The sequence below is a fragment of the Scaptodrosophila lebanonensis genome, unplaced genomic scaffold (assembly GCF_003285725.1).
Source record: "Scaptodrosophila lebanonensis strain 11010-0011.00,11010-0021.00 unplaced genomic scaffold, SlebRS2 tig00000310-arrow-arrow-pilon, whole genome shotgun sequence".
Classification (NCBI taxonomy): Eukaryota; Metazoa; Arthropoda; class Insecta; order Diptera; family Drosophilidae; genus Scaptodrosophila; species Scaptodrosophila lebanonensis.
Window position 1 is genome coordinate 52,977 of NW_022060642.1, and position 13,964 is coordinate 66,940.

The 13,964-nt window shown below is 45.7% G+C and overlaps 1 protein-coding gene across 1 annotated transcript; it reads right to left on the reverse strand.

Annotated features, from left to right (window-relative positions):
* Positions 1-2,539: 2,539 nt before the first annotated feature.
* On the reverse strand, positions 2,540-5,686 carry LOC115630081. Its single transcript, XM_030526706.1, has 3 exons — positions 4,922-5,686; positions 4,558-4,854; positions 2,540-2,659 (listed from the first exon to the last, which is right to left on the reverse strand). The coding sequence occupies exons 1-3, from the start codon at positions 5,684-5,686 to the stop codon at positions 2,540-2,542; spliced, it is 1,182 nt and encodes a 393-aa protein (XP_030382566.1).
* Between the last annotated feature and the right edge of the window lie 8,278 nt (positions 5,687-13,964).

Sequence of the window (13,964 nt, forward strand, 5' to 3'; positions counted from 1 at the left end):
CAAAGTGGCTCCAGTGAAAACGGTGTCCTTACCGCGCCTCGAGCTGTGTGGCGCGGTACTCCTTGCTGATATGTGCGCAGCGATCCTTCCACACCTTCCACTTAGCAGCTTCGCAACACAGTACTGGACAGATTCATCCATCGTCCTTGCATGGTTGCACAAGCCAGCATGTAATTGGACCACCTTCGTGGCAAACCGGGTATCTCGGATCATTCAGGCCACGGATGGAAAGGATTGGTTCCATGTGCGTTCCGAGCACAACCCAGCCGACCTTGCAAGTCGAGGTGTTTTGCCGCAAGAATTGGCGGATAGCGATTTATGGTGGCATGGACCAGTTTGGCTCCGGACTCCACGTCAGTATTGGCCCATACAGGAGCAGATCTCTCATGAGACAGCTCTCGAGCAGCGCAGCATCCATAGTCACCTCGCAACTCTACCCAAGACTCCGGACTTTTTAGAGCGGTTCTCCGAGTTCGGTAAAGCTATCAGGGTACTGGCGTACGTCGAACGCTTCATCCATCGTTGCCGGAAAGTACCCTCTCCTCCGTCCACAGAACTCAGTCACCGAGGATTAACCAACGCCCAACGCGTTCTAGTTGTCTCTGCCCAGCGAAGGGAATACCCCCAGGAATACTGCGCTTTGTCTAATAAAACGAAGATAGCGTCCAGTAGCAGCATCCTGAATCTCAATCCATTCATGGATGACCAAGGGGTCATGCGATCATGTGGCCGACTTTCCGTCTCCAATTCGCTGACCTATGACGAACGCCATCCCATAATCCTTCCATACAGCTGCACCTTGTCGCGACTCCTGGTACTGTTTTCCCACAGGATTTCACTCGATGGAGGAAATCAGTCTACGGTCAGCCTCATCCGCTCTAAATACTGGATTCCCAGACTACGGAATCTCGTCAAAGCCGTAATCCGTTCATGCAAGGTTTGCGTTGTTTACAAAAAGCGGCTGCAAACCCAACTAATGGGGAGCCTTCCGGCTCCACGGAGTACATTTTCTCCCCCTTTTACCAATACAGGTATCGACTTCGCCGGTCCGTTCCAGATCAAAAACTATACAGGTCGAGCCTGCCTAATTACAAAAGGATATGTGTGTGTCTTCGTGTGTTTTAGTACGAAAGCCCTACACCTAGAAGTCACATCCGACCTGACCGCGGAAAAGTTTTTGGCAGCATTCGCACGCTTCGTGGCCAGACGGCGGTGCCCTCAACAGATTTACTCTGACAACGGCACGACATTCGTTGGAGCATCAAAGGCCTTAGAACGGGACTTCCTGGAAGCCACCAGGACTCGAATAGTCGAATCATATGGGCAGCAAATCGTGTCGTGGCATTTCATCCCTCCTGGCGCCCCTCACATGGGTGGTCTATGGGAAGCCGGCGTAAAAAGCTTTAAATCTTTGTTTTACAAAGCTACGTCAGGCTTCAAGTATACATTCGAAGAAATGTCCACCCTCCTATGCAAGATTGAGGCAGTCCTCAACTCGCGACCAATTTCTCCGATGTCCGAAGACGTGACAGACGTTCAAGCGTTAACTCCAGGCCATTTCCTAACCGGCGGTCCTCTCCTTTCTATTGCCGAACCGGAAATCGTGCAGGACGCCCCGTCCATTATAAACCGGTGGCAGCGCATCAAGGCGCTTAACCAACAATTGTGCCTCCGCTGGAAGGAGGAGTACTTAAAAGAGCTGCACAAACGCAACAAATGGCAGCAACCACAGGAAGACCTCCAGCCCGGCGCCATGGTCATTGTCAAGGAGGACAATATTCCGGCCAACGAGTGGCGCCTCGGCAGGGTCCAAGCGTCCCATCCGGGCAGCGACTGCAAAGTGCGAGTGGTCGACGTCCTCACCGCTCGCGGCGTCATCCGACGGCCCGTGGCAAAACTAGTCCTTTTGCCCACTCCATCCAACTAAACCTACTAACCGCTAGCCACTGCCCTTTCCATCCAACTAAATAGTAATCCATCGTTTTGCCTCCATTCAGTTTTCAGATTATGCCGTCTCACGCTTCAGCGCGCCACACCACAAGGGATCCGTTGCGAGGAGTCTCCAGTTTCCGCTGCCGACTTTGCAGAGGCGTGCACGCTCTTCAAAGACTTCGCGCCGTGAAGGCGAATCGGTACTGCAGCAACTGTCTGGCGCATCATCACTCAGGCGGCACTTGCGTGAGCAACGCCTGCTGTCGGCATTGTAGCGCTCGCCACCACAAACTCCTTCATCCAAGGCGCTCCCGAACATCCCGAACCAGGCGCGCTGAAGCTCGTCGCCGATCTTCGTCTCCTATAGTTTCTACAAGAGACGAAGCCAGCGCTCTGCAACGGCAATCCTTGCCATCCAGGGCATCATCGACAGCCGAGCGGCCATCAGGTATACGGCAATACCTTTTTAGAGGCATAAACATCCTGCCCACCGCCTTGGTGTACATCGAAAGCCGGACCAAGCGTTCTGAAACCAGAGTGCTGATCAACGCCTGCGCCCCAACAAGCACCATCGATGCGTCAATGGCCAGGGCACTAGGGCTTGAGCTCACGCACACCGGCAGCGAGCGATATTGCGTCGTTGACGTGGTATCGAAGACGTCAAATCATCGCTGGGCTGTGACTTTGGAGGTAGTTCCCTCTCTAGTAATGCGCTCGCCAGCTCATGCTGTGAACCACGAAGGCGATCACTTTAAGGACGTGGTTCTTGCCGACGACGGATGGCACCGCCCGTCCACTATTTCTATTGTATTCGGCGTGGGATTATACCAGGACGTCATTCTCCCTGGGGTCCTACCCGCTCGCGAGGGGTATCCAGCGGCACTCCAAACCAAGCTAGGCTGGATCATCGCCGGCACCCGCACTTGAGGGCATTATTCTGCATTCTGCAAGGGGGGGGGGGGAGAATGTTTATGCGGCTGCCTCTCTCCCCAATAGTCGAATTAGTTTGTAAGCGCTTTACTGGGAATTTGTAAATCAGTCTAGAAGAAAGAATTAAAGTGAACAGATAGAAAACGAAAAGTGCAAGTTTTTTCTTACGCCGCCATTTTAAACGCAAGGAATCAACCCAACCGACGCCCTACTCCAATACACAATGAATTCCTCGGATCCTCTTATATCAAGCTATTTTCTTTTCTTTCTCTTTTCTGTGACAAAGATAGTGATTCTCATGGTGAAACTGAAAGTCCCTCTTCATTAGAATTAGAAGTTGAGATTGATATTTAGAAACCTAATGGTAGTGCCTGATAGTGTTTAAGTAATACCTGTGCTAAAATGGGATTCCTCAAATTTGTTGAATTTGTTGTTGTTGTATAAGCATAAATAATTATTAATATATATTAATGTGTTATTAAGTATAATATTAATACACGAATAATTATACGTGAATACCTTTTAGTTGAAAAAACAAGTGACATCTGCATTTTATACATACTTGTATGGGCGGTAGGAGTGCGTGTGGTCGAATCGGTCCAAAATTAAATTATACATGTCATTACAAGTACCTGTAGTATGTGCGAAGAACTCTCTTAAGAAGAGTGGGAAAAGTGCGGAGTTATTTGACAAAGACCTCTTCTTATAAAGACTACAATAAAATTATCGTCTGCGTCATCATAACCTCCTTGGTTTTCACCAAGACTTTCAAACTTTGAAAATGTTAAATATAGATGCTTTAAAAAGTATAAGCTGTCGGGCCTATCTATTGACTATTGAATACTCTATAGCGAATTCGAATTTAGTTCTTTTTAATTCACGATGTAATTATTATAATTACCTTGCCCGATGCAAGATACAATTTGCACAGGACCCTAAACAATTCTATAAGTTCGTGAACTCTAGACGTAAAACTGCTTAGCTACCTTCATCATTTTTCCTTGGTGACAAAAATGCCAGCATGATTCTGAAGCTGCTGACTTGTTTGCCAACTTCTTCCAGTCAACTTATTCCTCTGTCTCTATTAGTAATACCTCTTATCCTTATAGCATTTCATCTTCCCACACTATTTCTCCCTTACTTACTGATAGCTGTCAACTTTCTGCTATAAATTCCTTAAAATCTTCATACTCGCACATTTCTAAGCCCGTGTTAGCATCAGGGTTCGTAAAATGTGCTCGCAACCCGCTGCAACCCTTAAGAAATGCTGCCGGGGGTTTTATCGGGTCGCTGCCGACAGAGGCCGCGGGTCCGATCGGGTCGTACATATGTACATATGTGTTAAATTTGTATGATGGTATGCTTGTGTGTATATATTTCAAGGCAAAATGTGCGCGATGCATTTCATCCCTTATAACCTCACTCAGCAGATTTGTCTGCATTTGCATAGTGGTACCTGTTACTAGATTTCTGAATGAATGTCTTCCGATTTTTTTGGCTATACGAAATAAAAAGATCATTTGCAAATAAATAAACTTGTTACTAAAATATTTTTTACTATTCGAAAGAAATTTCGTTTATTAATTCCGCATTTAGTTTCGCTATTAAAATATCGCTTAATACATTTGGACTTAGTCTATTTCTCAATTTAGTAAAAATAAGGGGTAACGCGCTAAAAGCCCTCTCCATTGACACCTGAGTTGCAGGCACAGCCAACGCAATTTCCACTATTTGTGCCAGCTCGGGTTCCCTACGTTGAAGAGACTTCCAGTGCAGCAATATATCATCTTCGAGGCATAGTCGTTCACCAAATTGAAGATTGTGAATTTTCAGTTCTGTGGAAGTACGACTAGGTCCTAAAATTAATGAAGATTCCTCAAAAATGATGTCATATTTGCTTTCCTTGGCTGTCGAAGTACTCGGCCCTATGTCTCCCAACGGCTCAGGGCATTGAGTATTTGTTTGAATATGATAGATTGTACGCAATTTTTCCTGAAATCAAACAAATATAAACACATTTAGTGAGATGCGCATCATAACAACAGGTGTAATTACTTACCGTGGCCTTTTGTATTTGCTCTTCAGTTATAAAAAGCGAGCCTTTGTCATTAAATCGCGGATCCATATAAATAGCAGCCAAAAATGCATCATTTTCCACCAATGTTTTCTTCCGTCTCGTCATTGCGGAATATAAATGTTGTGCTAAGGTATTGCGCGACATCAGTTTTAAACGCGCTTCACAATATAACCACTCCCGGTAAAAATCACCAAACACCATTTGCTTTGTTTGTAAAACAAGTGTGCAGTCGGCCAATGGTTCAAATGCCTCACAAAAGTCATCCACAAACTGCCAATTCAAATTATGCTGCTGAATATTTTCATGGTTGTTACATGATTGAAGGCTTTTCATCATATTGTAGGTGGAGCTCCAACGCGTTGCATTATCCAATACCGGAGGCGTTATATTTAAGTGTCGAAGCTCGGTCCGCAATTTTTTAACGGGTTTGCGGCAAGTTTCTAGCTCGTGCTCAATCGTCCTTATAACGTCCCACGAAGCAAGCTGCAGAGTGTGGGCAGCACAGTGAACCACACTAAGTACTAAACGCAATTGGTCATCAATTTGTTCGAAGTTGTCATATATGTCTTCGTCAAAAAACAGCGTTGCATCATACTCCTGGAGTAAATGGGAGGTCTTCACTACATTGGCGCCATTGTCCGTAGTCATCGAGTAGACACGCTCGATGGGAATTGAAAATTTTTGCAATAATCGCATGACTTCCGATTCCAGATATTGCGCCGTGCGTTTTCCTTCAAGTTGTACCATTGAACTTTAACATTCACATATTGTATTCAATAAAAAAAATTGCGAATGTACTGGATATTTATGCCCATTATGCTTCGATCATTGCGAGATGCGATGTCAATTTTTAAGCACAGTATGCGTCCCTTAATACGTTCACAAATTAGATTGCACAATTTGGCAGCTGTTTCCTCCACAAGTGTGACAACGTTTCTGGAATTGTGAGTAAGTCCAAATCCATCAATCCACGGCTGCAAAAGAGGCTGGAAGCACTCTTCGTCATCGAACCACCTGAAAAGCAGACCTTTGACTGATACTAATTTGGCGATTAGCTTCAAATATTCATCCTTTGTCAACTTTAAATTAACAATTCGCCCTTCTTCCGTGTTGTGGACCACTTTAAAGTGCCGTTTTATATTATAGGCACGACTTATCAAAGAAGTATTTAAATATTTGGTAAGTTTGCCCATTTCACTATTTTTAAGTTGTAATGCGTCTTCAACACTTTCAATCTTGTAAAAAACTGAATAACTGTCCCGGCCAACATCCTTTTAAATAGAAACAATGGTAACAAAAACAAATCTTTACGCCTTAATTTACATACGTATTTGCACCTCCATAAAAATAGACTAGCATATGTGAATCGCTGCAGGTGCCGTTATGTGAATGAAGTATACAAATTGACTGTAGGTTTTATTGGTATAGGAGTATATAGGTAAAAAAGTCCCTTTAAATTACGCCAAGCTGCAACGCCACGGATCCTTAAAAATAGTATCAGGTACCACTGTGCAAACGTAGGCAAAACAGCTGGGTCAAGCTGAAACGGAGTAGGCAGCAGGTACAGAGTGAAAGGGATCGCGCACATTTCGCCTTAAAAAAATATATACACACAAGCATACCATCATACAAATTTCACACATACATATGTACATATGCCTGCCTACCACGAACGAGCGCTCTGCTACTGCAGACCGGCTCGTACGACACTGCTGCTGTCGGCAGCGACCCGCGGCGAAGCACGGCGACCCTCGGCGAAGCACGGCGTAGCCGCACGACCCGTGACCTCTGCCAGACGACCCGGCCGACCCTATGCTTCAGTCGGCAGCGACCCGCGGCGAACCGCAGCAGAATTTCTCGCGGGGCCGAACGGGTCATGACCTTTGCAGCGTATATTGACTGTTGAAGACCTTGGGGTTCTTTTTGACTCCATATTGAACTTTAACATTCACATATCCAGTATTGTCAATAAGGCCAAGGGATTACTTGGATTCATTAAATGTTGGTCCAAGGAATTTAATGACCCTTATACCACTAAGCATCTTTACACTGCTCTAGTACGCACTGTGCTTGAATACTGCTCATGCGTTTGGTCTCCGCAGTATAGAAAGCATCAGGAAAGTATTGAGTCTGTTCAAAAGCAATTCCTTCTTTTTGCTCTACGTGGTTTAAGCTGGGATCCCAACCTCTGCTCGCCATCGTACGCTAGTACACTGATGCTTATAAGCCTTTAATAAATCGTACGACTGTTCTTGGAGTAGTTTTTCGCCACAAGTTGGTTATCGGTGAGGTTGACTCCTCTGCCCTCTTAGGTTGCCTTAATTATTTGCCGTTTGTATTGGCTAGATACACAACCGATTACGTTTTGCACAATTGTTTTCGGGTCATTTGTTCCAATTATAATGATCTTTCACATTTACTTACGACAGAACTCTCTCTCTCTCTGTTCTATAAAAATTATTCTTTATAATTATCTTCAGGGAAATCTCTGACCACTTACTGCTGTGAGTCGAGGCATAGCATTGCTTGCTGGACTGGCATATTAATTTTCCCCCACCGGGTTGGAGATTTCCCTCCTCTTTCCAACTTCCTGTTTCCCTGTTCTATAAATCTCTCTCTCTATAAATCTCTCTTTACCTCTTTCTTTTTGTCTTTTCTTCTTTCTCTTTCTACTCCTTACCTTTCCTAATTAGTTCTTAAATATAATTAATTTTCCTCCTCTACTTACTATTTGTGGGCCATCAGCCAATGTGTATCACAAGGGGATCAACGTGTAATCACCAAGTCAGGTGGTACGCGCCGTATTTGTGATACACCAGTGGAAGTGCGACTATACTCTCCTCGCGAGGGCGGCTGGAAACAGGCCCTTGGCACGGTCATGTCTCTTCCTCGTGGTGCTGACTAATGGTAGTAGGGCGAGAGCTGCAAACACATTTACTTACGACAGAACTCTCTCTCTCTCTGTTCTATAAAAATTATTCTTTATAATTATCTTCAGGGAAATCTCTGACCACTTACTGCTGTGAGTCGAGGCATAGCATTGCTTGCTGGACTGGCATATTAATTTTCCCCCACCGGGTTGGAGATTTCCCTCCTCTTTCCAACTTCCTGTTTCCCTGTTCTATAAATCTCTCTCTCTATAAATCTCTCTTTACCTCTTTCTTTTTGTCTTTTCTTCTTTCTCTTTCTACTCCTTACCTTTCCTAATTAGTTCTTAAATATAATTAATTTTCCTCCTCTACTTACTATTTGTGGGCCATCAGCCAATGTGTATCACAAGGGGATCAACGTGTAATCACCAAGTCAGGTGGTACGCGCCGTATTTGTGATACACCAGTGGAAGTGCGACTATACTCTCCTCGCGAGGGCGGCTGGAAACAGGCCCTTGGCACGGTCATGTCTCTTCCTCGTGGTGCTGACTAATGGTAGTAGGGCGAGAGCTGCAAACTCTATAAACTTTCCCCAATCCAATACAGAACAGCGTAGGCTGATGGATGCGTGGCTGGGGGGGAGCTCGGCCTCTACTATGCGAACTCTGGATACCTGCCGACCTCCAGTTTTTAGTCAGGTACCCGGGCTATGCCACGGCTGACCCACCCCTTCCCGTCTACTCGTGGGACCAAATATATTACCTTAAAAAAAAGCAAAACAAACAAAAACACTGAGACCGGAACTCGCCATAAGCCGGACGGGATTTCTAATCCCTAAAACCAAACGGTCCTGGTCATTAATAAAGAATCCGTGGACGAGCTAGCCAAAAGCGGCGGTCTAGCGAGATATGGCTACAAGTCGGTAGCCATACGAGTCTACAGAGGAGACACAGCGTGTGGTAAGCCAACATCGGAGAACGCAGAACTAGTTAACGCGGAGCCAGTCGTTCCAGACAATCCTGGAATGGAGGTCGCGTCGGACGAAGAGGATATCCTAGAGGTATATTCCTCTGAGACGTCAGAGCTCGTGAAAGGGCTCGCCACCTTAGGCCAGGATGATGAAGACTCCATCCTCGACGACGACGAGGCCGACAGAACAGTGGTGGAGATGGATGTAGATGCCCTTGAGGTTTCTACAAATTAATCTCCACCACTGCAAAGCAGCAGCAGCTGTCCTACTGCATCGTCTTAGCAAAGACGATGTCGACGTAGTTCTCATTCAGGAACCTTGGTTCTGCAGAGGCAAGGTTTCTGGATTGAGAACGAATGAGTACAAGCTGACCTGCATTTTATTCAAGAAAAATATAAATATTTTCTTGCTATCTAATTTTAGCGACGGCGACAACACAGCGGCATGCATAGAGGCTAAGCCAAAGCCTATAAGAATATGCTTAGTCTACAGGGCTTATGAAGAAGTATAACCGCATTTCCAAGTGGAGAGTTCTCTCAGAACACTCTTTCTCGGACCACAGATACATTCATTTCGAGGTATTTCTAAATAGTGATAGACCAATCGCGACTAGGAATCCCAGATGCACAAATTGGTCCTCATATTCGGAGCATATCAGTAGGCTACTACCAGACTACCCTACCCAGGGTCCAGATTAAGTCGAGTTCACTTCTACCCTAATTAATAAGTTCACGGCAGAATGTGAAACCGCGCTGCAAAAATCGTGCCCCATTGGGAAACCAAGGGGCAAACTTAAGCCTACCTGGTGGGCTCCACAAGTCAGCGAGTCAAGGAAAAAAGCCAGGAAACTGTTCAATGCAGCCAGATCCCAAGGGGGAGAAAACTGGTGTGCATACAAGAAAATACTCAAACAGGCGAAACGATCATGTTGGCAAAACTTTTGCTCCGACATCGAGAACACCTCTGACGCCGCAAGGTTAAGAAAAGTTCTCTCTAAAACTCCCCCCACGTTGGCATACGTTCAGAAGCCAGACAAGACCTGGACGACCTCAAGTGAGGAGTCTCTCGAGCTGCTTCTAGGTACCCACATTCCAAGCTCCACATCCATAAGACTGACCAACAGCACGCCAAGCGCGGGTCCAGCTCTCAAGCTGCCTGATCTATTATCCGAGAACAATATCAGGTGGGCAATAAAAAGCTTCAAGCCCTATAAATCGGCAGGGCCGGACATCATTCGGACACAGCTACTCCACACAGGGAATACTGCCATCAGATGGCTGGCAGATCTTTTTCAGAAAATCCTCCTTACGAGGAGAATCCCAGAAGCTTGGCAGAGATCAAGAGTGATCTTCATACCCAAAGCGGGTAAAGCCTCGCACACCACCCCCGAAGATTTTAGACCCATAAGTCTCTCATCTTTCCTAGTACAGACATTCGAGAGACTTCTGGGTCTACATTTAAGAAGCATGATTTCGCTCTCAGAGCTGTCAAGCAACATATCAACATGCCTACTGTAAAGGCAGCTCCACAGAGACGGCTCTCCACGCCGTTACTTCAAGTATTGAAAAGGCCCTCGGTACCAAACTTTACACACTAACCGCGTTCCTAGACATAGAAGGCGCTTTCCACAATGTGTCCCCAAACGCAATTACCACCTCACTTACAGACCTGGGTGTGGACGACTCCACTGTGAAACTGGTAAGACAGCTTCTCACCAGGCGGTCTATCAAATCCACACTGGGGCTGTCCACATCATCCAGATATGTAAGCAGCGGAACGCCTCAGGGCGGTGTCCTCTCACCCTTCCTATGGAACGTGGCAGTCAATACCTCCTACGATCCTTGGATAGGGGGATGCCGTGCGGTGGCTTATGCGGATGACGTGATCATCTCCTTCTCGGGAAAATTCCCTCAAACTTTGTGCGAGCGCATGACCGATGCACTGGGCATACTGTCTACTTGGGCAACGTCGAGTGGCCTAAGCATAAACCCCAGCAAAACAGAGCTGGTACTATTCACAAGGAAATATAAAATTCGTCCTCTTCACCCCCTATCAATGAATGGGGTACCTTTAACCTTCAGCAGTTCAGCCAAATATCTTGATACTAGATAGGAAGCTGGACTAGAACTTGAATATCGAAGACAGAGTGAGAAAAGCCACAATCGCACTCTACACCTGTAGGAAAGCCATTGGACTGAAATGGGGCATGGCCCCCTACGTGATCCATTGGCTGCATACTGCAATTATCAGACCCATACTCCTATATGGAGTCTCTATGTGGTGGCCATCGCTAAATAAAGTTCAACGGCAAGCTGAACTAACTATCTCTGGTGCACTCCGCACCACCCCCAGCGACGCACTAGATGCGATTCTGGGAATACTCCCAATACATCTCATGGGGAAAATGAACGCCACGCTAGCGGCCCTTCGCATGAGAGAAACCAACCAATGGTCAGAGGAATGTGTTGGCCACGCCAAAATCCTGAGAGGAAATAACATAATCCCCTCAGTCACTGACTATTGTACCCCAAAGGAGTATCTCCATACTCCCTTTCACACAAGTTCTGTAGGCTGAGCAGAAGCCACTGCTCAGCTGTAATCAGAGCCATCACGGGGCACTGGCTGGTGGGCTCCCATGCCGCCAGACTAGGACTTCAACACAACGACTTCTGTAGAAGTTGCAGAGATGAAGAAGAGGAGGAAACAGATTTCCACCTCTTCTGCGACTACCCAGCCTTGTGTAGGACCAGGCAACGCTTTCTAGGAGATGGCCTCCTCCCTAATCTGTCGGCGCTAGCAAAAAGAAAGCCGATAAACATTTATAAATTCATCCGAGCATCCGGATGGGTGTAACAATTTGCGCAGGAATGCAGCCAACCACGGGATATGGGAAGCGGACTTTGTCCACGCGGTACCACAACGGGCCAAATAATCACGGCCCAAGTGAGTCAGGGTATTTCATAAGCTCTGGCTGCCCCACCTACCTACCTACCTACTATTTGTTTAGTTTGTTAGGTCTATAATGTCTTTGACCACATATTGCTGTGAATCGGGGCATAGCTGGCCAACTGGCAAATCAAATTCCCGCAACGTGTCGGTGCAATAATAGACGTTATTGTACAGCTTTTTCTTAGGCTTTCTTATCTTTTAAGTTTAAATCATAATGTTATATTAAGTCATTCAATCTTCATTTCAATTTTTAAATTATAATATATACATAAAATGTCAATATATATTGCAATAATTATAATATAATGTATCGACAGTATATTATTGATTTACTAAATAAATAAATATCCCGCGGCGTTACCTTTATTTCAAACATCTGTATAGATGCTAAGAAGCCTGTATAATTAATATTATCCTTGGCTGAACCACGCAGTAGTCGATCCGCATAAATCCAACGTTGATTTTCTGTTACATCAAAGCGGTTCATAATACCTTCAAACCCATTTATCCAGCGGACTATGGGATATCCATTATCACCAGAGAAATATTCACGATCGATTCCCCATCTCTCAAGTCCACTTTACAAGTTGTATGCATATTGGTAGCCTCAGCTTGCTGAACTGCGTTTTTTAATTCAGATGCTTTTAGTCTGCTGCATACATCTTTCTGGCGCCGTAAATACATAATTTCTTGTGAATATTCATCCACCAGCACGTTGTTTTCTTTCTGCTTCCAAGAATATTATTGTTAACGATGCCGACATATTTTCGGTTGGCGCCACACCAGTTCCATCAATGGCGCACAACGCTTTACTTAGAATTTCACCGTTACATTTCGTCGTCATCATGCCGGTCTCGTCGTTGTGTTCGCCTATGGCAGTGAACAGTGAAAGTGAAAGTAAGCGTGTGGACGTATTTCTATTCAATCGTCAGTTTTTTCTCAATCATATTCGCAAATTTGCTGCAAGAAGTTTTTCTGCATTAGCACTTGGCGGTCACCCAGGAGTGAAAGGCACTTACTATTGTGGTGGCTATAAATTTACGTGGCAGTCAGTCCTGGTCCAGTTCATATCATCATTTGCCTCCAGCTCTCCGACCCCCTCCTGCAATGCAACTCACACAGACTCACTTAGTCAGCCCAAATCGGAGCTTCATGCGACGCCAGGATGGACGTTCTCCGTATAGGCGCCACCACGTACCAGTGTACTGGTGGAACTATCAAATAGCGGAACTGCGCCGCTTATGTATCAAATGCTTGCACAGGTACCAGATGGAGAGGAGGCACGTAAGAATACTGCCTGGTGGTCACCCTGGACGTCAGGAACGCGTTTAACTCGGTAGACTGGGGCTGCATCTTGAAGGCGCTGGTGGCTGAAGGCGTTTCTTTGTACTTGCAGCGCTTCATAAGGAGTTATTTCAGCAACGATGTACTCAGGAATCACACCACATCGGGCACAAAAAGTCAAAAAGCCGTTGCCGGCATTCCCTGAGGTTCAGTTCTAGGGCCCTTCCTGTGGAACGTTATGTACGACGGAATTCTTGCTTTCACCTTCCACCTGATGGGGTATGCAGATGATGTAGTGATCGTTTGTGTCGCAATCGCAATCGCAGCATCCAATCAGTAGTCGCAAGGCGGTAGAGTAGGCTCACATCTACATTGGAGGTCTGCGGAGGCAACTCGGGCGCTTGTATGTATAATACTTACCACTACGCTCTATGCGGCACCGATATGGGCCGCCGCTGCTGTCCACACTGTCCATACAGTCTTTTTTTTATTAGCTACATAAACCAAACTTCGCACAGGATTTCCACTTGGAGGAGCTGAAAGGAAGAGGTAAGATCAAAAGAGCACAAATGTTTTTTTGCTCTGTTTTATTCGATAAAATGGTGGGGTTTATATACAAAATTTGAATGTGCTTAGGTCTAAATATTTTAAAGTATATCTGAAAAGATATCGTCGCTGGGGTTGTCGTATGCAGCACGCTGTATCGGTACTTGCATATCTAGCGCTGGTTTATGTAGACGTGACAACCGGTTGGTGGTTGATCGATGGACATGAGCGGCTGCTGCTCTAATAATAACTATGAATAGCTGCCTGCATTAGGTTCGTGTGCAAATGTATGGCCCCTGTGTAGCTCACGATACGGTCAAGTGCAAGTGACATTGACAATACTTTACTTGTGTTGGACATAATGCACACCAACATACTGCTATGTGTGCAGTACAAAATTAAGTCA

Bases quoted from the DNA above. Each gene is read 5' to 3' on its own strand.
- LOC115630081 (XM_030526706.1), bottom strand. From the start codon at position 5,686: ATGGTACAACTTGAAGGAAAACGCACGGCGCAATATCTGGAATCGGAA. The intron at 4,855-4,921 runs GTAAGTAATTAC...GTTTGATTTCAG, and splicing joins AGCAAATACAAAAGGCCACG to GAAAAATTGCGTACAATCTA. The intron at 2,660-4,557 runs GTGTCAATGGAG...CGTGGTTCACAG, and splicing joins TGGCTGTGCCTGCAACTCAG to CATGAGCTGGCGAGCGCATT.